Source organism: Hyperolius riggenbachi, chromosome 7, assembly GCF_040937935.1.
Source record: "Hyperolius riggenbachi isolate aHypRig1 chromosome 7, aHypRig1.pri, whole genome shotgun sequence".
In the NCBI taxonomy this organism is placed as follows: domain Eukaryota; kingdom Metazoa; phylum Chordata; class Amphibia; order Anura; family Hyperoliidae; genus Hyperolius; species Hyperolius riggenbachi.
This window is the reverse complement of record NC_090652.1, coordinates 214083565-214107011: the sequence shown is the minus strand read 5'-3', so window position 1 is coordinate 214107011 and position 23447 is coordinate 214083565. Positions and strand designations below refer to the sequence as shown.

Below are 23447 nucleotides of genomic sequence, written 5' to 3'. Positions count from 1 at the left end.
TTGGAGCTTTTCCAGTTCCGTGCAATTAGTAGTTTTGCTATGATCATTAATGTTCCGGTCAGGTTTTTCTTAGCTTGGGATATTTTCCCTGGATATAAATTCAAGAGAGCTATTGTTGGTTTAAATGGGAGGTTTTCCGAATACATGGAATTGTTTATGTCAAATATCAATCTCCAACGGTTGGTATACCTGCAGTAATGCTGACCAATTTAAAGGATTTACACCTGCTAGATGACTCTTCTGTGTTGTATATTAATGGGGTTATTCTTTTAAAGTCTGGTGATTAATATGTAAATGGCACATACCCATTATATAAGATATTCACTGTTATTGCTTTTATGGGATTCTACTTCCTGTGTATACATATAGCATATACCACTGTAGTTCTCTTCATCTACTTTCTTTAGTACCTGCGTGTACTTGTTGTATGTTTTCTCTTGAAACTCAATAAAATTGAATTGTTAAAAAAATATCAATCTCCAAAACATTTTTATCATTGTGCAGTCCCACCAGATATGGAAATATGTGCCTATGTGGTTCTGGCATCGCCAACAAGTATCAGAGTCACCCTTTCCATATTTAGCGATCAGGGAAGGGCATCTGTACCATCTCATTAGAATTTTGTAGTTCCTTTCTTGGAAAGAAGAAGAAATGGAAGACTCATGGGTCAATAAAAAGATTTTTTTCCCATTGATCGTCCTTCAAATTTTCTCCTAGATCAGTGACCCATTTTGTGGTTATGCGCAAAAGATGGCTCGTGCTGGATGTACATACCACCTCAGAGTATAGGAGAGAAATCTTATGCTCTGTACTTATTGATGACGAACATAACTTCTCGAAGGATGTAAGACCTCTGTGTAGATGAGATTTAGGGGAGAGGGAGCTATAAAAAGCTCTCAATTGCTTCCAGGTGAACCAATTGATATTAGGTTTATTGTCAGGATTACCAAGTTTTCCCATTGTAGGATATTGTTTGAACCTATAATATGACGAATTTGAGGCCAGAATTCACGGTCCCATCCCAAAAAGGAACCCGGAGAGCCACTGCTAGATGGGAATTGTCAATTAGGGATATGAGGGAGCTTTTTCTGGGACTTTTGATGTCTATTCCACTTAACCATGTCTCCCTCCAGTTATTAGTATCCTTAAAACAACTTTTCCATCACTTTTGTGGCCAGCATAATTTTTTCTAGTTTTCAAAGTTCGCCTCTCCATTGAAGTCTATGGCGGTTCGCGAACGTTCGCATGTTCGCGAACGTTTGCGGAGGTTCGCGAACCGGGTTAGCGAACTTAAAATTGGAGGTTCGGGCCATCTCTACTCGTAAGCGCTTTGAGTCCAACAGGAGAAAGGTGCTATACAAATACTGGAATTATTATTATCTTTATTTTTTCTTGTAAGTTCCAAGTACCAGGACCAAGCAGAGTACTGAATTCTAGATCGTAGTATCAAAGTTCTTGACAAAGTTTGGTGGGGGAATTCACTTCATTTCTCTGAATAAATATTGATACAAAATTTGGCAATTTTTTTTATATAAAAATGCACATTTCACAGTACAAATGGATTTCATAAGAACTTCTTTCACATTATTATTGATTTATAAAGCGCAAACATATTCCCTGGCACTGTACAGAGTAAGAAACCAAAAATGGGGTACATAAGAATACAGCCAATGACATGTACAATAAATAGACATTGGTACACAAACAGAATTGGTAGACATAATTACAATGACAAATGCAGCATGATGATCAAAATGTATATCAAATTCCAAAACATCAAAGAGTGAGAGAGCCCTGCCCTTGCAAGCTCACAATCCATAGGAATAGGAAGGAAACAAGAGGTGGAGTATACAATATGTATACTTACATGCAGGGTGTTTGTAGGATATATTTAGTAGGCATAACTTGGCCAGGGCTTGAAGGGGAATGGACTAAGTTAGAGTGTATGCAACTATGCATGTCCCCCAAAAATAAAAATAAGTAATTATAACCCTGGATAATGTACTAGTTAGGAAGTACTCTCAATGTAGTTTGGATAAAAAAGTCAAAGTGCATTTATCTGATAAAATGGGACATAGGAAAGATACAAAAAAAAATATTACTGGCCTCAGAAGAAGCGAGCATTTCAAATCGATTGACAGGCCATGCACCAACGGCGCCCACTGTTGCATTCCCACCACTCAGCAATGTCACACGGCAACGATAAGTACCACACTATCCACTTGGTAACAAGATTATACTGTGTTACTTGTGTTTGTGGAACTGACTTTTGTTGCCATCTTGTTATTCTAACAACTTATCAGTAAACCAGTCAACAGTGCCAGACATTTTCATTCTCTTGCTCCTGTCACTGTATCTCAGTCTAGAGCACCTTGACCTGGGCTGGGACTGCTGTATGTTCAAACCCCCCCCCCCCCCCCCCCCCACACACACACACACACACAGCAACCTAGCTGCATGGCTTGAACCTGAACTGTGTACCTGCTCACCCTACATTTGCTATTAAAAATATGCTCTGGTATTATTTTACCATTAGAACTGAATAACAATTGGCTTTGTACACGGTTGAGAGGTAATTGATCATGAGTTCATGAATTCGAAGAGTCCCTGCATATTTGCATTTCCTGTTCAATGGATATTTGGATCCGTTACACTTAATAATGTGGAAAGCAGATAATACAAAATTGATAACAATTCAAGAATGAAGGATTCCATCACCAAGTCTCTTGTACACACTAGGCAGCTCCTAACAAAGTTGGAGAAGAGCTGTTTTTAATCCAATACAGATTGATTCATGATATTGGCGGAAAAATCAATGCTTTGCATAACTCTGATTTGAATGATGGCATCTGTTTCACACTTTCCCTAGTTCTGTTAATTTTCAATTTGTACGTTTCTTCTGCCACCTCGTTGTGCACAATGGTTAGAATGTTTTTCAAGTCTTCGTGGCTAAGAAATAATAAAAAAAATGCCAGTTAGCAACATTTTTCTTTTTAATCAGAAGAGACCAGTTAGACACTAAACATAAAATGTCAACACGGGGAGTCAATAAAGAAAAACAAATCTGCTATTCAGCAATTTAAAACAAGTTAGAAGACTTGGAAACTGGCAGGTTGCTCAATTTAGTAAGCAGGCCATTTGTCAGTATGGATAATTAGCAGCAATTATCAGAATAGAGGAATTTACGGTCAGGTGCACCAATTAGCACAAAGTAGTCACTCTTTATAGTGTTATTTTTGCTTTGGAAAATATTTACATATACAAGTAAATTTGTGCATGAAATTAAAACACACCTGACCCCATGCAAAGCCACCTAAGGCAAACACAAATAAGGTTGTAGATTAGATGATGGAAGTAAATGAAAGTATAAAACTTTATTAAAGCGGATCTGAATTCAGAATTTCCTCTCTGCTCTACCAAAAAAGCAACAACATAATAACCTTTAAAGGACACCTGCAACAAGAGATACCGTATATAAAGGCTGCCATATTTATTCCCTTTTTAAGCAATACCAGTTTCCTGGCTACCCTGCTGATCCTCTGCCTCTAATACTTTTAGCCATAGACACTGAACAAGCATGCAGCAGATCAGGTGTTAATGGCATTATTGTCAGATCTGACAAGATTAGCTGCATGCTTGTTTCTGGTGTTATTCAGACACTACTGCGGCCAAACAGATCAGCATGACTGCTAGGCAACTGGTATAGGTTAAAATAAGATAAATACGGCAGCCTTCATTTACTTCTGGCTTCACTTGCCCTTTAAAGAAAATAATTTCTTTGTTACAGCTGATAGAAATCCTGCAATAAATCTGCTTTCATGGAAGCAGACATAACATCATGTATTTACAAATTAGCTGCTCTGCTGAGGCTGCTGAGGTTCTTGAGCTGACACAGCTAAGAGACCAAATTACACTTGAGGCTTACAATCCAGAGGTAATATAGAGGTACCTTCATGCAGGATCCACATACCTCTGTGCGTTGTCGTTCCTAGTAGGGGACATTGCAGCATGCCTGCCACTTGCTGTCTGGAAGTTTGAGTTAAGCCAAAACTGACATTTTTCAAGGTGTGATTGCAGAGACCGGAAGGAACAAGGAGATGAGGGATATGGAGTCAGCATGAACATACCTATGTGGTTACTTTAGGTAACTATGCCTCCGGTCAAGTATCCTTTGATAGTTTTATGCAGCCCTGTTTCTACCGTTTTTTACACCCTCAGCCCTGGGTGAATTTTAGCCTGGTTGATCTAAAGACTTGTACAGTGCTGCCCATAATAATAATGCCCCTGTTAATTTTGACTTAAAGAGACTCTGTAACAAAAATTTCATCCTTTTTTTCTACCATCCTACAAGTTCCTAAACCTATTCTGATGTGCTCTGGCTTACTGCAGCACTTTCTACTATCACTGTCTCTGTAATAAATAATCAATGTATCTTTCCCCTGTCAGATTTGTCGCCCTATGTCATGAAGGCTGCCAAATCTTCCGTGCTGATCTGTTATGCACACCCCTCTCCAGGCCCCTCTATGCACACTCCAATGTGTGTGTTATTTACATAAGCCAGCAGCGTCTCTGCTCTCTTATCAGTGAAAGAGAGCTGGATAAAAATATTCCTCTGTTAGGCTGTGAAAGGAGCTGGGCTGACACATGCTGAGGAATTACAGAGAGGGCAGAGCTGTCTACAGAAAGAAACGATCAGCCTCACAGCCTGTCACTAGTATTCAGTGGATGAGAGCTGCAGGGGAACAGAAGGTAAACACACAAATGATCTCTTGAGATTCAAAAGGAAGGCTGTATACAGCCTGCTTGTCTATGGGTGTATTTTCTATGTGTGGACATACTGTACATCAACCTACTTCCTGTTTTGGTGGCCATTTTGTTTGTTTATAAACAAACTTTTTAAAACAGTTTTTGACTACTTTTAATGCGGCGGGAGCAGCGAAATTGTGACAGAGGGGAATAGGAGATGTCCCCTAACGCACTGGTAGGTTTACTTTTGTGCGATTTTAACAATACAGATTCTCTTTAAAGTTACTTTTATTTAACCAGCAAGTCATTTTGACAGGAAATGACATAGGTGTCTCCCAAAAGATAATAAGATGATGTACAAGAGGCATTATTGTGGTAAAAAAAAACATTCCTCAGCTTTTATTTACATTTGTGCAAAAAGTGTCCAGTCTAAAATTATTCATACCCTTCTCACTAATCAATAGAAAAGCCTTCAAACACTTCCTATAATTGCAGACCAGCTTTTTGCATGTCTCCAAAGGTATTTTTGCCCATTCATCTTTAGCAATGAGCTCCAAATCTTTCAGGGTCTTCTTGCCATCACCCTGATCTTTAGCTCCCTCCACAGATTCTCAATAAAAGTAATTTTAAGTCAAAATTTGCCAGGGGTATGAATAACTATGGGCAGCTTTGTATATATGTACAAGGACTGTCGCCCAATAGGCATCGGTACAACAGTACACTAGGGGGCGGAGGGCTGACAGAGAGGTGCATGAGGAGCATCACAGAGCAGGTGAAATGGGCGGTGAGAACAATGCCCTTAGCCAGTGCTTAACCAAGTACACATGCACACATGCTAGATTCTCAGCAGAGGTAGTCGTTATTTCCCATCTCAGCCACGTCAACATAGCTTAAATCTAGACAATGGCAAGCAGATTTTCCAGTACTAAACTACATTTTAGATATACACATTCTTTACACACCAATGAGTCTAAGGGTCCGTTCACACTGAATCCCTTGCATACCGTTGCTACGGGCAATATCATTGCATTTCACATTTCAATGATATTTCTATGGTGCATTCACATGGTGCAGGTTCCCATTGGTGTAATGCACAGCATGCTGTGCGTTTACCAGACAACATGCATGTTTATAGTGGCAGTGAAGCATACTTTCAATGTGCTAATGCACGCTTCAACTTATCAGGTCCATTGCGTTGCAATGGCATCACATTGCGATGTGCACAGTGTGAAGAAGATCCTAAAGCTCCTACACATATACTGTAAGACGCATATGTAAGACAAAAAGAAAAATTTGAGAGCCCCGAATAGTGTAATACTGTTGATTGGTATTAGTAGCGATGAATAGTAGAAATTTTACTCACAAGCATGGGTTGCCGCCACAGGCAACCACTATATGGGCAGATGTGGAGATTGTCCTGTCCCCACTCAGGCTAGGAAGTCGCTCTCCGTAAATAGGAAGAAAAAGGGCAGAAACATCAATCCACCAGGTGGATATTCAATGATTTGTGTATATACAGAGGTGCCAAAAAGTATAAAATATATTAAAAACTGTTTAAAATGGGGAGTACTGGAGGACTTACCTCCCCATAGACGACACAACAATAATGTATCTTTAAAACATATTCAACAATTATTTCTTACTCCTAAAACATCTGCAATGCGTTTCGCGGTTCTGTCGCCCGCTTCCTCAGCCTGAGGATACAGGCGACAGACCCGCAAAATGCATTGCAGATGTTAAAGGAGTAAGAAATAAATGTTGAATATGTTTTAAAGATACTTTATTGTAGTGTCATCTTTGGGGAGGTAAGTCCACCAGTACCCCCCATTTTAAACTGTTTTTAATATATTTTATACTTTTTGGCGCTTCTGTACACACAAATCACTATAAGACGAAAGATGCCTGAGCTTGTGATTGTTTGATAGATGCTATTGGACAGGTACAGATGGGTACAATATCACTTGAGAAACCTGTACAGCCATTACAGTTTTAGTACTAGTATGTGGCACAGGCAGTGTCCGCGTGAACACTGCACTATGCAGGCAAACAAGCTATGCCGACAGATGTTTAGAATGCACCAGCAGCTTTCAAACGAAAACTTTTGTTTGAAGCTGGTAGATAATAGGACAACAGAGGCGCCAACAGGATAAAAAACACTAAAAGAACTTAAAAACCCATCTTAGTAATAGAGGAGGTAGTGGTGGACTTACCTCCTCCAAGCAGAACATACGACTGTGGATTTTCAGTCTAAAATTTTTTTTTATTGGATACTCCAAATAAAGTGCAACGCGTTTTGCGGGGTACAGACCCACATCATCAGGCAATAACAGATAGGAGTAAACAGCATCTGCCAGTATCATCAACGCTAAGCACCTCAGAGCATTGATGATACTGGCAGATGCTGTTCATTCCTATCTGTTATTGCCTGATGAAGTGGGTCTGTAACCCACGAAACGCGTTGCACTTTAGAGTATCCAATAAAATTGTTTTGACTGAAAATCCACAGTCGTATGTTCTGGTTGGAGGAGGTAAGTCCACCACTACCTCCTCTATTACCAAGATGGGTTTTTAAGTTCTTTTAGTGTTTTTTTTTTATCCTGTTGGCGCCTCTGTTGTCCTATTATCTACATCAAGTCCACCCTTCTACTACTTCTACTTCAGAGAGCGACTTTTTAATCCTGAGTGGGGTCAGAACAATCTCCCCACCTGCTTTGACAGTGGTTGCCTAATTGGTAACCCTGGTTTGTGAGTATTAAATTATTATTACTCTACCAATTATACGGTACATTACCAGTACATACTACACTATATTGGGCTCTAGGTGTTCTCTCTTTTTGTTTGAAGCTGTTAATGGGTTAAAATGTGTTTTTCCACTACAGCTTTACTATTAACTAGCATAGTCACTTATCATGATATTAATACTTACGCTAAATTAGGATCTTTCAAGGCTGTGCAGAGCCTCTGAATATAAATAGAGCCATTTTGGGGATCCCGTAAACTCATATAATCTTCAACACAAGCAAACGCTGTTAAAAAATCTGCATAAATGGGAAGTCTTGCTGTGTTGTCACTTTCACATGATGTACTGCTGTCTCTTTCATAAACAACTCCACCATCAACTCTATCTCCTTGACAGGCTTGAATGAAGAATACCTTGGGTTTCCCAGTAAGGGATTGGCAATTGAAACCATTGAAACATCTAGTTAGGTCTTTGATTAACACTTCTTCCCCATCAACACCAGTGACAGTTCCTAAATTCCCATGTGAAAGTATAAAACACACAAAGCTGTCCTTTTCAGTGTGATCTTCTTGGCTGTACTTTTTCAAAACACTTAACATTTCTTGACTTGTTAAGTCTTTGTGCTCTTCAACAACATACTGTCGTGGAGAAAATACTTCCTTTATTGTCACTATTAAAAAAAAAATGAAAAAAAGAAATAAGCAATGTAATGAAAGTGAAAATGCTTACATGAAAGTGAAAATACTCAAAATATGCACACTAACTGAGACCAAAAGCAGACAATTATAACCACAAAGTGGACACATTAAAATGTCCTGTTTGACCCTCTTAGCTACAAACAGGATGTTTTCATGTGTCTCTTGCATCTGCTGGCACCATGCAGGCACATGAACCTTCCCTCATGTGTACCCATCGAGACTTACTCATCTGTGATTGGTAAATGGGAATATGTGTTCCCTGAGCCAATCAAAGGGCCTGAGAATGCATGACCATGGCTTCAGCCAGATGCTATGTTCATTAATTAAAATTAAAGTAAAACAAGTTACACCATTCACAAACAATTCCTGCAAACACAGGATATTGTATAGCGTTATCTCGTCGACAAAAAGTAGAGTTAAAATAAAAATACATTACAAAATACATCCCCTCTAGTTATTAACCCTGTCTTCCCATCTCCCCTCCCCCATAGTTACCAAAATAAAACACATTATTATACAAATAAAAAAGGCAATGTGGCAGCATTTAAAAATAAATAAATACTGTAAATAGCTACCTTAGTGGCTCAGCTTTTTTTTAACCATTTCAGTCCGCGGGTTGTTTTCACCTTATGGACCATTTATTCCCCAATAATGTTATCACTACTTATCACATCGCCTGCGCAATAAAGACCTGATGACGTCAGCCGGGCCACGTGACCCGAGGGTGGAGCGCACAAGAAGCCGACCAGGAAGCCGACCTGGCGAGGTCTGCTTCTGTAGCGCAGGACACTGGGAGTCACTTGAGCTGTGGCGAGGGCACAGGCCGACAGCCAGGGGTTGGAGGAAGCCCCAGGTAAGTGGATTTAGTTTTTTTGTATTGCTTGGACCTTCCCTTTAACACCCTGGACTAATTTCAAAGGCATTAGTGAAGAAGAGATCTCAGACATCCTCCATCGTCTCTGCCAGACAACCTGCGACCTGAACCCTGGACCAACTAAGCACATGCTGAAATGCCCTGACCTGTTCGGTCCAGCATGTCACAAAATAGACAATTGCTTTCTGCAAGCAGGGAGGTTTCCTACCTCTCTAAAAGAAGGAATCATCAAGCCCCTTCTCAAAAAACCTTCCATGGATTCTGAAGCAATGAGCAGCTACAGACCTGTCTCCAACATCCCCCTTTTAGGAAAAGTTATTGAAAAGGCTATCTGCAACTTGAAGCCAGGCTCTCAGCTAACAACATCTTGGACCCTCTACATCTGGATTCAAGAAACACCACAGCGGTGAAACAGCCCTCATCCAAGTCTGCAATGATCTGCTCATGGCAAGGAACAGAGGGGCATGCTCCATCCTAATCCTGTTGGATCTCTCAGCAGTTTTTGATACAGTTGACCATGAAGTCTTGCAGGAATACTGTGGCATCAGTGGCTCAGTCCTCCAGCATTTCACATCTTTCTTGGCTGACAGAACACATCCCTAGGACCTGTAATGTCCAACCCTGCACCTCTAACATTTGGAGTGCCACAAGACTCAATCCTATCCCCTCTGCTATTTGCAATCTACATTTTAACACTTGGTACAATTATACAACATGGCCTGACATACCACTGCTATGCAGATGACGCACAGCTATACTTATCCTTCAAACCTGGTGGAACAGACCCTACTCCAAAAATACATTCTTTCTCAGCTGAGCTACAAGAGTGGATGAATGACAATTGGTTGAAACTGAATGCTGACAAAACTGAGGTCCTTGTCCAAGGCCAGTGCTTGAAATCAAAACAGCTCTATTCTAAATCAACACTAATCAGGATTGGGAACTCAGACATAAACAGCTCCGACCTTGTGCGCAGCCTTGGTGTGCTAATCGATGGGGAATTGACTTCAGAAACCAAATCTCATCTGCAGTCAATATTCCTACTTAAATCTGAGGAAAATTGCAAAAATTAAATATCTCATTCCCCCAGAGGGTCTTCCAACCCTAGTTCACACCTTCATCACATCATGCCTGGACTACTGCAATGCAATCTATGCAGGCCTCCCAAACAAGGACCTGTACTGCCTGCAACTAGTTACTGGTCTTAGCCATGCTTACGCTCTTTGAGTCCTACGGGATTAAAGCACTTTACAAATGTTATTTGTTGTTGTTGCTTTTTGGCAAGGGAGGCAACATGCTGCATAAACCTATGGCTCAGATAGGTAGATCCAGGGGGCTTTTTCCCTACAAGAATAACAAAGGGATCAAGCAGAGTTTTAAGGGAGGTGACCATACAGATTATATTCCAAATCAAATTCCAGAAAATCTTAGCTTTAGGGCATTCCCACCAAACATGCCACAAAGTGCCCACCATAGAACAGCCATGAAAACATAAATTAGATAAAGTGGGCTAGATTTGATGTATCCTAGCAGGAGTGTAATAACATCTATGTAGCAACTTCAGGGGACTTTCAATCATATAGTACTGTATACTGTTCTTGATAAGAATCTTTCATCTGCAATGGTGGAACCAATATCAGACTCCCATTTAACTAGAAAAGTCAGTTTACTATCAGGGCTAGATTTGGTTAATATAGTATACATGTAGGAGACCAATCCTTTGTCTAAAGCATAGTCCTTATATCTTACTTCCAAAGAAAAATAACTCAAGTCAACATCACTTTCGACTATAGTAAGAAGATAATAAAATATTTGGTGAGCCCGAAAAAATTCTGTGCAAGGCATATTGGTCTCCCTTGCCAAATGAGTTCTAGGGATCAATCTAAAGTCCCTCAGAAGATGTCCCGCAGAAGTAAGTCCACGAGTGGACCACCAAGAGAAGGAAGCGTTGCTGTGTGAAAGACTTAAAGATGATTGCATTTTTGTATCAAAATCTACAAGCTTTCCAGATAAAGAGTAGGCAGTGGCAGAGGAAAGCTTTCTAAGTTGGGAGAGATTATATTGTTTTACTCATATGCGGACAGTAAGAGTCAAAGGGTATACCATGCGCAATTCTAATGTTACCCATAAAGGAGCCTGCTCACCAGCATTAACAGCTACCAGTAGAGTCATTTGAGCAGTCTTAAAGAAGTAGCTTTCTAAGCATGGTACGTTAAAGCCTCCACTAGTCTTAGTAAGCGTAAGGATATTACTGTTGATTCTGGCTTTCTTTTTAGACCATAGAAATTGAAATATGGATTTCTGTAGCTCATGTATGGCTTCAGATGGAACAACAACTAGCAATGCTGTAAACAGGTACAGAATTCGGTGTAATCAGTGGTATAGGGGATGCAGAGGTTTGCAACCACATCGGGGCCCCTGAGCTACAGGGTTCCACCTTCATTCATCCTTTTAGCTTTTTATTTGTGCTTTGCTATTAATAATCACCTATATATGTGCATTGAACAGTGGTATCATTAACAAATGGTTTCCCTCTTCTGATTGCATCTCTTACATTGAAACTGTCCATGGATAGTTTTGAGGCTTCATACCAATAAAGTGTCTGGGAGCTCCACCTAAAACTTGCACTGGGGCCCCTGGCTCCTTAGCTATGCCACTGGGGGTGATAACATCATCTTGATAGCATGTACTCTTCCCAATCATGATATAGGGTAGGAGGACCAGGCCAGAAGGTCATTCTTTAATGTATGCAACTTGGTGTGGTAATTATTTTGTTACAGTTAAGATGGATCATTGGATAGTTTGATATGCAAATATTTTATATAATGTGGCTGAAAATTTCAGCTAACACTACACTCCAAATTCTGAGCATCAGCTTGTGAAAAAATAGCCATAATCAATTCTGATTTATCTAGGTTGAGTCTAAAACCTTAAACTGCAGAGGATTGTTGTATTAGCACTAGTAGGTTAGGAATTTAAATATATTGTAAGCAAAATATAATCAGCAAAATAGACTTGCCTTAAAGGGAACCTAAACTGAGAAGGATATGGATTTTTCCTTTTAAAATAATACCAGTTGCCTGAATGGCCTGCTGATCCTGTGTCTCTAATACTTTTAGCCACAGCCCCTGAACAAGCATGCAGATCAGGTGCTCTGACTGAAGTCAGACTGGATTAGCTGCATGCTTGTTTCAGGGTGTGATTCAGCCACTATTGCAGTCACAGAGATCAGCTGGACTGCCAGGCAACTGGTATTGTTTAACAGGAAACATCCATATCACTCTCAGTTAAGGTTCCCTTTAAAATGATCAGAATGTAGGGTAACTCCAGAGATATTTGGTGATGCCCAAATGTTACAGGCAAGAGGCTCAATTATCAACATAAAAGTTCTCCCTTTTTTTTAGAGTGGACTGCATTGGGTAGCTGTCCATATGGCTTCTGTGTGGCTTCAGGGGTCTTGCAGCACCTGGGGACGGAGGTACCAGGTGTCCTGGTGCAGATTGACCTGCTGCACTGGGAACCCGGAAGGCCTGCATAGGATTTTTAACAAGCGTAAACTACGCCTAAAAGAAGAACAACCAATACAATTTGAGCATGAGGATGATACCATACTTACCCAGATTTCTTCTTTTTAATCCACAACTTTGTCTATTCTGTTTCCATCCCAGTACATCTGTGGATTTAAGAGTGTTGCTGCTTATGAAACAATAAGTCCCTAGAGAAATTTAGCTTAGTATCTCTAGGTCAAATGACTAGTGAACATGAATGGTAGAAAGGATATTATAGCACCTGTTTATAAAAGGGTTCTTCAAAGGAAGAGTGGTGAAAGTGTAACTGTAGGGGAAAAAAAGTGCCCCAAATGGGTACTTACCTTAGGAGAGGGAAGCCTCTGGTTCCTCCAGAGACTTCCCCCATCCTCCTCCATCAGACCGTTTTTTTTGGGCAGTCTCCTTCACAAAATCATCCCTGAGCACTTGTCGACAGCTTGCGCATGTACAGTAGCACAGATCCAGTCAGGCTTTGGTGGAAAAAGTTGAAATCGATCGGGTCCGTGCTACTGCACATCCACAAGCCATCTATGCCTGGGGAACAGCATGAGCCCAGTTTGGCTCAGCTATTCCCGCTGAAGCCCGAGAAGGTCCATGCTACTACACAGGCACAGAGCGACCTTGCTTCAGGGGTCCCTGCTTTGGACCAGGGGCTTCCCCCTCCTGAGGTAAGTATCTGGTTTTTTTTCCTTTCCTAAACCTCACAGGTTTATAAAGCAGTATATTGAGAGGTGCGCTGGACAAATGATCTCTACTGTGTGCGATAAAAAAAATTTTTTTCTGTATTTATTTCATAATAGAAAGTACATAAAAAACCTGCCAACATTCACGACATACACAACATCATACCAACACACTTATCACATTCACTGTTACTGCACCAACATACATGGGTGTCCTGGTTCCCCTAAAAATTGTACGCATATACCTGCAGGGTTTCCTCCACTATAAAAATTGGAGTATAAATGTGGAATATAAATCAACGATAGGGATAATATATATATGATTTATATTCCACATTAATACTCCAATTTTTATAGTGGAGGAAACCCTGCAGGTATATGCGTACAATTTTTAGGGGAACCAGGACACCCATGTATGTTGGTGCAGTAACAGTAATGTGATAAGTGTGTTGGTATGATGTTGTGTATGTCGTGAATGTTGGCAGGTTTTTTATGTACTTTCTATTATGAAATAAATACAGAAATTTTTTTTTATCGCACACAGTAGAGATCATTTGTCCAGCGCACCTCTCAATATACTGCTTTATATCCCCCCTTTGTGGACGGTGGGGAACGGGGGTTTACCCCACCTGAGTAGGTTGCAGCAAGAAACAGTGTATACAGTATCGGTCTTGTATTCACACATATTGTCTGAGCAGCGCCCTCCAGCTACTGTATATTGAAACCTCACAGGTTTGCCTTAAGATGTAGAGGATATTACCGCAGGAAGTGGTTATGACGAATTCCATACTTACATTTAAAAAAAAAGGCTTGAATGCTTTCCTTAGCGCCCTTTCACACAAGCAGTTGATAAGCAGTTAAAAGACTGTCGAGCTCTCACAACTGCTTGCTGCTGCTTGGTAACTGCTTGCTGCTGCTTAGTAACTGCTCATTGAGTACACAGTTCAGCTGCTCATGTAAACAGGCCCTAACTTTGATTTCTAGGTATGGGAAGGTGGTAATTTGATCAGGTCAGAAAGATAGTTGCTACCTTTGCAGATTTTCTCTTTCTTCTAGATTAACCACTTAAGGACTGCAGTCGTAAAACCCCTTAAAGGGAAGGTTCAGGGAGGGGGTAAAAAAAATAAAAATCCATATCCACTTACCTGGTGCTTCCTCCACCCCGTGGCAGGCAGGAGGTGCCCTCGCCGCCGCTCCGCAGTCTCTCGGTCGTCTCCGGTGGCTGACCCGACCTGGCCAGGCCCGACTGCCAGGCCGGGCTCTTCTGCGCTCCAATCTGCGCCTCACGGGGGCGCGCTGACGTCATCAGACATCCTCCGGGCTGTACTGCGCAGGCGCAGTAGTTCTGCGCCTGCGCAGTACAGCCCGGAGGATGTCCGATGACGTCAGTGCGCCCGCGTGGGACGCAGAAGAGATCGTCGTTGGAGCGCAGAAGAGCCTGACCTGGCAGCCGGCCTGGCCAGGTCGGGTCGGCCACCGGAGACCACCGGGAGCCTGCGGAGCGGCGGCGAGGGCACCTCCTGCCTGCCATGGGCTGGAGGAAGCCCAGGTAAGTGGATATTGATTTTTATTTTTTTTTTACCCCCTCCCTGAACCTTCAATTTAAGGACCAGACACTTTTTTTCCATTTAGACCACTGCAGCTTTAACGGTTTATTGCTCGGTCACACAACCTACCACCTAAATTAATTTTACCTCCTTTTCTTGTCCTTAATACAGCTTTGTTTTGGTGCAATTTGATTGCTGCTGCGATTCTTAGTTTTCATTATATTCATCAAAAAAGACATGAATTTTGTCAAAAAAATGATTTTTTTTAACTTTCTGTGATAGAATTTGTCAAATAAAGTAAAATTTATGTATACATTTTTGTCCAAATTTATTCTGCTACATGTCTTTGATAAAAAAAAACCCATTCAGTGTATATTTATTGGTTTAGGTAAAAGTTATAGCATTTAAAAACTATGGTGCAAAAAGTGAATTTTTCCATTTTGAAGCATCTCTGACTTTTCTGAGCACCTGTCAGGTTTCATGAGGTGTTAGAATTCCAGGATAGTATAAATACCCCCAAATGACCCCATTTTGGAAAGAATGCATCCCATAGTATTCACTAAGAGGCATGATAAGTTCATAGAAGATTTAATTTTTTGTCACAAGTTAGCAGAAAATGACACTTTGTGACAAAAAATAAAAAAATAAAAAAAAGTTTCCATTTCTGCAAACTTGTGACAAAAAAAAAAATGAAATCTGCCACAGACTCACCATGCTCCTCTCTGAAAACTTTGGGATGTCTACTTTCCAAAATGGGGTCATTTGTGGGGTGTGTTTACTGTCCTGGAATTTTGGGGGGTGCTAAATGGTAAGCACCCCTGTAAAGCCTAAAGGTGCTCTTAGGACTTTGGGCCCCTTAGCACACCTAGGCTGCAAAAAAGTGTCACACATGTGGTATCGCCGTACTCAGGAGAAATAGTATAATGTGTTTTGGGGTATATTTTTACACATACCCATGCTGGGTGGGAGAAATATCTCTGTAAATTAGATTGTTTTGATTTTGTTTACACACAATTGTCCATTTACAGAGATATTTCTCCCACCCAGCATGGGTATGTGTAAAAATACACGGCAAAACACATTATACTACTTCTCCCGAGTACAGCGATACCACATGTGTGGCACTTTTTTTGCACCCTAACTGTGCTAAAGGGCCCAAAGTCCAATGAGTACCTGATTGGAGGATTTCACAGGTCAATTTGAGACATTTGGTTTCAAGACTACTCCTCGCGGTTTAGGGCCCCTAAAATGCCAGGACAGTATAGGAACCCCACAAATGACCCCATTTTAGAAAAAAGACACCCCAAGGTATTCTGTTAGGAGTATGGTAAGTTCATAGAAGATTTTATTTTTTGTCACAAGTTAACGGAAAATGACACTTTGTGAAAAAAAAAAACAATAAAAATCAATTTCCGCTAACTTGTGACAAAAAATAAAATCTTCTATGAACTCACCATACTCCTAACGGAATACCTTGGGGTGTCTTCTTTCTATAATGGGGTCATTTGTGGTGTTCCTATACTGCCCTGGCATTTTAGAGGCCCTAAACCGTGAGGAGTAGTCTTGAAACCAAATGTCTCAAAATGACCTGTGAAATCCTAAAGGTACTCATTGGACTTTGGGCCCCTTAACGCAGTTAGGGTGCAAAAAAGTGCCACACGTGGTATCGCCGTACTCAGGAGAAGTAGTATAATGTGTTTTGCGGTGTATTTTTACACATACCCATGCTGGGTGGGAGAAATATCTCTGTAAATGGACAATTGTGTGTAAAAAAAATCAAAAACTTGTCATTTACAGAGATATTTCTCCCACCCAGCATGGGTATGTGTAAAAATACACCCCAAAACACATTATACTACTTCTCCTGAGTATGGCGATACCACATGTGTGGCACTTTTTTGCACCCTAACTGCGCTAAGTGGCCCAAAGTCCAATGATACCTTTAGGATTTCACAGGTCATTTTGAGACATTTGGTTTCAAGACTACTCCTCACGGTTTAGGGCCTCTAAAATGCCAGGGCAGTATAGAATTACCACAAATGACCCCATTATAGAAAGAAGACACCCCAAGGTATTCCGTTAGGAGTATGGTGAGTTCATAGAAGATTTTATTTTTTGTCACAAGTTAGCGGAAATTGATTTTTATTGTTTTTTTTTTCACAAAGTGTCATTTTCCGCTAACTTGTGACAAAAAATAAAATCTTCTATGAACTTATCAAACACCTAAAAGAACACCTTGGGGAGTCTTCTTTCTAAAATGGGGTCACTTGTGGGGTTCCTATACGGCCCTGGCATTTTAGGGGCCCAAAACCGTGAGGAGTAGTCTAGAAACAAAATGCCTCAAAATGACTGTTCAGGGGTATAAGCATCTGCAAATTTTGATGACAGGTGGTCTATGAGGGGCCGAATTTTGTGGAACCAGTCATAAGCAGGGTGGCCTCTTAGATGACAGGTTGTATTGGCACTGAAGTGCAGGAAGCGCAGGATGTTCTCAAATTGTGACCTGGACATGGCAGCAGAGAACATGGGCATGTGATGTATTGGGTGAGTAGACCAATAAGACCGCAATACATTATTTTTGACTAGACCCATGTTAAGGAGAAGGCCCCAAAAAATGTTATGTTCGAAAACTTGGAGTGGCTTCCACCGAAAAGGCTGGGCATAGTAGCTTCTTGGATTGGCGGTTGCGTATTGTGTGGCATAACGGTTGGTCTTAGCCACAACTAAGTCGTACCAGCAGTGATCCGGAAAAAAAAAATCTGTCACTGCGGTGGGCGGGTGAGGGTTTGGCTGGGTGATCAGAAGCCCGCAGGGGGGCAGATTAGGGCCTGATCTGATGGATAGGAGTGCTAGGGGGTAACAGATGGTGACAGGAGGTGATTGATGGGTTTCTCAGTGGGTGATTAGAGGGGAGAATAGATGCAATCAATGCACTGGGGAGGTGATCTGAAGGGGGTCTGAGGGGGATCTGAGGGTTTGGCCGAGTGATCAGGAGCCCACGCGGGGCAAATTAGGGCCTGATTTGATGGGTAGGTGTGCTAGGGGGTTACAGGAGGAGATTGATGGGTGTCTTAGGGTGTGAATAGAGGGGGGAATAGATGAAAGCAATGCACTGGGGAGGTGATCGGGGGTATCTGAGGGCGATCTGAGGGTGTGGGCCGGTCATTGGGTGCCCGCAAGGGGCAGATGAGGGTCTGATCTGATGGGTATTATGGGTAGCAGTGACAGGGGGTGATTGATGGGTGATCAGTGGGTGATTAGAGGGGAGAACAGATGTAAATAATGCACTGGGGAGGTGATCAGAGGGGTCTGGGGGGCTATCTGAGGGTGTGGGCAGGTGATTGGGTGCCTGCAAGGAGCAGATTAGGGCCTGATCTGATGGGTAGCAGTGACAGGTGGTGACAGGGGGTGACGGAGTGATTGATAGGTGATCAGTAGGTGATTACAGAGGAGAATATATGCAAGCAATGCACTGGCGAGTTGATCAGAGGGGGTCTGGGGGGCAATCAGGGGGCAGGGGGGGGGGCAGATCAGTGTGCTTGGGTGCAGACAGGGAGGGCTGCTGCCTGCCCTGGTAGTCCCTCGATCACTGGGACCACCAGGGTAGGAGGCAGCCTGTATAATACACTTTGTATACATTACAAAGCGTATTATACTCTTTAAACGCGGCGATCGAAAGGTTAACAACCCGCCAGCGCTTCCGAACGGCCGGCGGGTTTATGTCACAGGTGGGCGGAGCCTATTGCCCGCGGATGCGCGTGATCCCCGGCCCAGAACAGTCCCAGGACCCGACGCCAAGTGGCGTTACGTGGTCCTGGGCATGCCACTTTGCCGCCGCCAATGTACAGTGGGCGGTCGGCAAGTGGTTAAAATGCAGTGAGGCTCACAAGGTTGAACTCGATAGACGCATGTCAGTCTTTCTCAACCTACATAACTATGAAAACAGCAATAAAGGAAAAAAAAAAGACTGGCACTAGTTGCGGGTAGGGAGGTCATGGGTTGACCCGGATAGTGTACTTCATCTTGCAGCGTGCTCCCGAGAACAAACAATAGTATGTATGGTGAAGAGAAAAGCGAGGCACTGAAGCAATGAAAAGTGTACCTTTAATCCACGGTTGCAGACACAGCGGGGTGTACAGTGGGGGTGAGGGGATGCCTGACAGCTGTTTCGCTTATGCTATGATTAAGGACGTGTAACGTCCGAAACATGTCAGCATGTGGTGATGGTTTTTAGCCCCTATGTATTGATTCAATAAAGCCGTTTGATTCTACCGACATCGTGCGGAACTCACTTTCTAAAGCAATGTTTCGCTTAGGAAAGCTTCTTCAGAGGCACGTGGTAAAGAACACGTCTGTGTCTGCAACCGTGGATTAAAGGTACACTTTTCATTGCTTCAGTGCCTCGCTTCTCTCTTCACCATACAACTATGAAAACACTTGGAAGAAATCTCTTTGTATTTCAGCAGCATTAATGCACTCCTATGAACTGGTATGTTGGCAATAACAGAAGAGAGATGTTCCTGCCCACCATCACACTCAAAGATGGTTTACTTCAAAACAATATGAAGCATGATTACTTTTTACAATTATTTACCCGCATCTTTATCAGTTCCTTTACGGTTCTTAATGTCCTTTTTCCTGGCTCTGGCCTCTTCAAAATCTTCATTATTCAAAATCACACAATAACCATGTGGGTTTTTATCCAACTTGTATTTTTCCAAAGTCTATAAAGATGAAAAACTGATTAAAATATGTACACAGAAATTGATATGACTGAAAAGCCAAAGACTACCCCTATATGTTAAATAGCCCCCACAAAAGTAGGTGGATGAACGTTTGGTCAATGGTAATGAAAGCTTTATGCAGTAGTCAAATCTATGTGTGTATGGGGTTGATTTATTAAGCTGTGCTGCTAAAGCAGCGCAAGCTTAATGACACCAATGGCTGCTAAATACAGAGATGCATGGTAGTGCAGCGTAGTGTGTGCTCCTAAATAACGTGCTCCCTTTAATTTATGGCCACTCCTACCACAAGATGTGATTGGACCAAAATGCTGCCCTTCATGCAGCATATGTAGGGGGTTTCAGTAAGCCCACCTGAACAGCCTTCGCTGCCAATAGCCGCGCTGCACTAGCATACTGGCTGTTCTAGATTGGGCAATAGTCCTGTGTGCATAGTGACAGGACCATTGCCCAATCCAGAACAGCCAGTATGTTAGTGCAGCGCTGCTATTGGCAGCGAAGGCTGTTCAGACGGGCTTACAGAAAGTGCCTAACGTGGTATACGCTGCAAGACAGGTAGCATTTTGGGCTAATCACATCTTGCAGAAGGAGCTGCCATAAATTAAAGGGAGCGCACGTTATTTAGGAGCGCATGCTATGCTGCACTACCGCGCGTAGTGTGTGGGCTGTATTTACTAGGCATTGGTGTCATTAAAGAGAAACTCCAACCAAGAATTGAACTTTATCCCAATCAGTAGCTGATACCCCCTTTTACATGAGAAATAGAATGATTTTCACAAACAGACCATCAGGGGGCGCTGTGTGACTGATTTTGTGCTGAAACCACTCCCACTAGAGGCTCTAAATACCGCGGTACTCCTGGCAAACTGCCACAATGTAACAATGTTCACAGACAGGAAATGGCTGTTTAGAGCTGTCTAACAGCCAGAACAGCTAGAAACAGCTACATAAAATGCCCACAGTAACAATGTCACCATGTAATACATGTCAGAATGTGAATCTGGGAGAGGAAAGATTTTACAATGAGCAAACACTGACTAAATCATTTATACATAATTATGGTAAAAATGAAGCACTTTTTTTTAATTACATTATTTTCAGTGGAGTTCCTCTTTAAGCTCGCGCAGCTTAATAAATCAACTGCTATAAATTACTGGTGACATTTTTAACTGCAAATAAGCAGAGATGGTCAATGAGATGCAAATAAGTTGATATAAATTGTATGCAGCTTGAAACCAGACTAACCAAAATCACTTCCTGTCAGTTTTGATAAGGCCAATTTCAAGCTGCATACAATTTTCCACGGACAGTTGAACTGTGTGCTCAGCAAGCAGTTACCAGGCAGCAATGAGCAGCAGGGATGCTCAAATAATGAGTTCGGATGAAATCCGAATAGGTGTTATTCGGATTTCATCCAGTTAATTAAAACACCTGTGCGGGTGGGCGAGGAGGGGTTAATCTTACCCACCAGGCGTCTTCTTCGCTCGTCCTTCGGCGCCCCCCACGATGCGTTCTAATCTAACGTCACGTGATTACAAACACTTCCTCCTTCAACCCGGAAGGAGGAAGTGTTTGTAATCACGTGACGTTAGATTAGAACGCATCGTGGGAGGCGCCGAAGGACGAGCGAAGAAGACACCTGGTGGGTAAGATGAACCTCTCCTCGCCCACCCGCACAGGTGTTTTAATTAACTGGATGAAATCCAAATAACATTTATTCGGATTTCATCCGAACTCGTTATTTGAGCATGCCTGGTGAGCAGTTGTGAGAGTCTGAGGGGCATTTCACTGCTTATCAACTGTCTGTGGAAAAAACAGGCCTTACATGAAATTTGAATGCAAAGTGAAATTATTTGCATCTCATTGACAATCGCTGCAAATAAGCAGAGAGCATGACATGTTTGCTTCCTTGCTGACTGGTGTGGGTAAGAAAGTGATCCTTTCGACCTGGAGGGATCCTAAATGCAGGTGAAAGGATTTACCTCGATTCATCATTCTCTTTGAGATAACTTTTTCCAGTTTGTTAAATTACCGAATTCGAAGTTTAGCGATTTCTAGTTGTATTCATCAAGGTTTTTCCTCATTCGGTGTGAATTCGATAACAATTCGGTAACCATTCGGTAACGTGTCGATATTTCCATTTTACAGCGGTAATTTAACACAAGGCCATAAGATTCCCATGGAACTGTGGGTAAAAGGCAGTCCTTTGAACACCACGTAGCAACATTCTGAATAGGGCTTAACACCTGGACCAGGATTCTGGAAGTGGCTTGGGACAATCCCACAATTTGATAGTAGCCTTTTCTAAAAATATATAGTGCAACTAGCAAATTAGTTAACCCTGGCACTGCCTGTGTTCTCTTACAAGATGATTCAAGAGAAATGCAGATGTCCTGTTATAGCAAATAAATCTATTCTCTTGCAAATTGATGTGGTTCTAGACCTTATTCTTGCCCTTCTGCACCTTTGAATCACTCTCAGCTGATACATAACCACTTCAAATGGCTCCATCTTCTCTGTCAGCAATGATCTGACAGGAATAACGACAGAGCAGTGAAGGAGATAACTAATCCTAAATTTAACGATAAACCACGCCCACTTTCATTTTCATGAATTGCACTTTCTTCCGTTTTAACGCATCACTACCGAATTATTACCGAATTATTACCGAATGCTCGCTAACAGCTGTAGATAAATTTGATGAATCCTGAAATCAACTTAACGAATTCGGTATTTTACCAAACGGTCGTTAACCAATTCGATAAGTCTTGATGAATCGAGGCCTTAGGGCTCTTTTCCACGAGCAGTTGATAGGCAATGAAAAAACTGTCAAACTCTCACAAGTGTTTGCTGCTGCATGGTAACTGCTCGCTGCTGCCTGGTAACTGCTCGCTGCTGCCTGGTAACTGCTCACTGCTGCTTGGTAACTGCTCACTCAGTTTAGCCGCCTATGGAAAAGGGTCCTTAGTACAGAATACTTTTGCATGCAAACTATTTTGGAAGCTAATATCCTCAATTAGTTTAACTGAATTCAACTTGTATTTAGGTTGTTTTTATAATTACTAGAGTTTCCGGTTGTTGTGAGCGTTGTGAGTGCAGAGGGTTAACGATTGTTTGTCAGACGCATCTCATTGACCATCTCTGCAAATAATAATAATTGCAGTACTATAAGCAGGCACTTTGTTACTGCACTGTATTTTAGTATCAATGAAATTACCTATGAACTGCAGGTCGCAGTAAATGCGCAATGTGCAGTACACTGCCAGCATTAGTAAAGGTAACATTGCTGTGTGCAGTTAGATTCCCAAGTACGTAATATTTTCAAGTGCAAATACTACATTCGGCTCTATTCACAAAACTTCTCATCAATGACTTATTTAGCACCTAATTGATAAAAATAACCTTTCAGCACATTTACAAGCAAACTAATCTCTCATAGTACGGTAAGTTGTTCCTGATTAACTTAATTTCAATACTACTTTCCTTACCTTTATTATATTATATATTTGCTCCTTGGGAGCTTAAAAAAGTAACATAGATAAGGTGAAAACAGAGGAAAAAAGATGTAAAAGCTTTATGAATCATGCCTATTGTAGTTTATGTAATGTTGTCTCACCTTCCCAGGTTCAGAAGCATCATGGTGTATATTTTGTCGGTTAGATGAGCTCTCTAAACAAAATACAAAAAACCTGTTAACTTAAGAATGTTTTTATTTTATTATTACTGAAACCAGATTTTAAAAAATACCTTGAATACTCATATTCTTCAATGTAATGTCCAGATACGAAGCTTCTCCACCTATAGAATATACAAACATAAACTTTAAATACACCATGAATGTAGTTCTTTTTCTTCCTTTCCCTATCCTT

At 41.5% G+C, this 23447-nt stretch overlaps 1 protein-coding gene across 2 annotated transcripts in view; it reads right to left on the bottom strand.

The window, feature by feature from the left end:
* Positions 1–2431: 2431 nt before the first annotated feature.
* The window catches only part of LOC137524820 (caspase-3-like), a 56620-nt gene continuing 35604 nt past the window's right edge, over positions 2432–23447 (bottom strand). For both annotated transcript variants that reach the window (XM_068245162.1, XM_068245163.1), the window contains 5 exons: positions 23326–23376; positions 23195–23247; positions 19431–19560; positions 7673–8156; positions 2432–2949 (listed from right to left, as the gene is read on the bottom strand). In XM_068245162.1, coding sequence (XP_068101263.1) covers positions 2793–2949; positions 7673–8156; positions 19431–19560; positions 23195–23247; positions 23326–23376 — 875 coding nt within the window. In that variant the 3' untranslated portion in view covers positions 2432–2792. The remainder of the gene's footprint in view (positions 2950–7672; positions 8157–19430; positions 19561–23194; positions 23248–23325; positions 23377–23447) is intronic.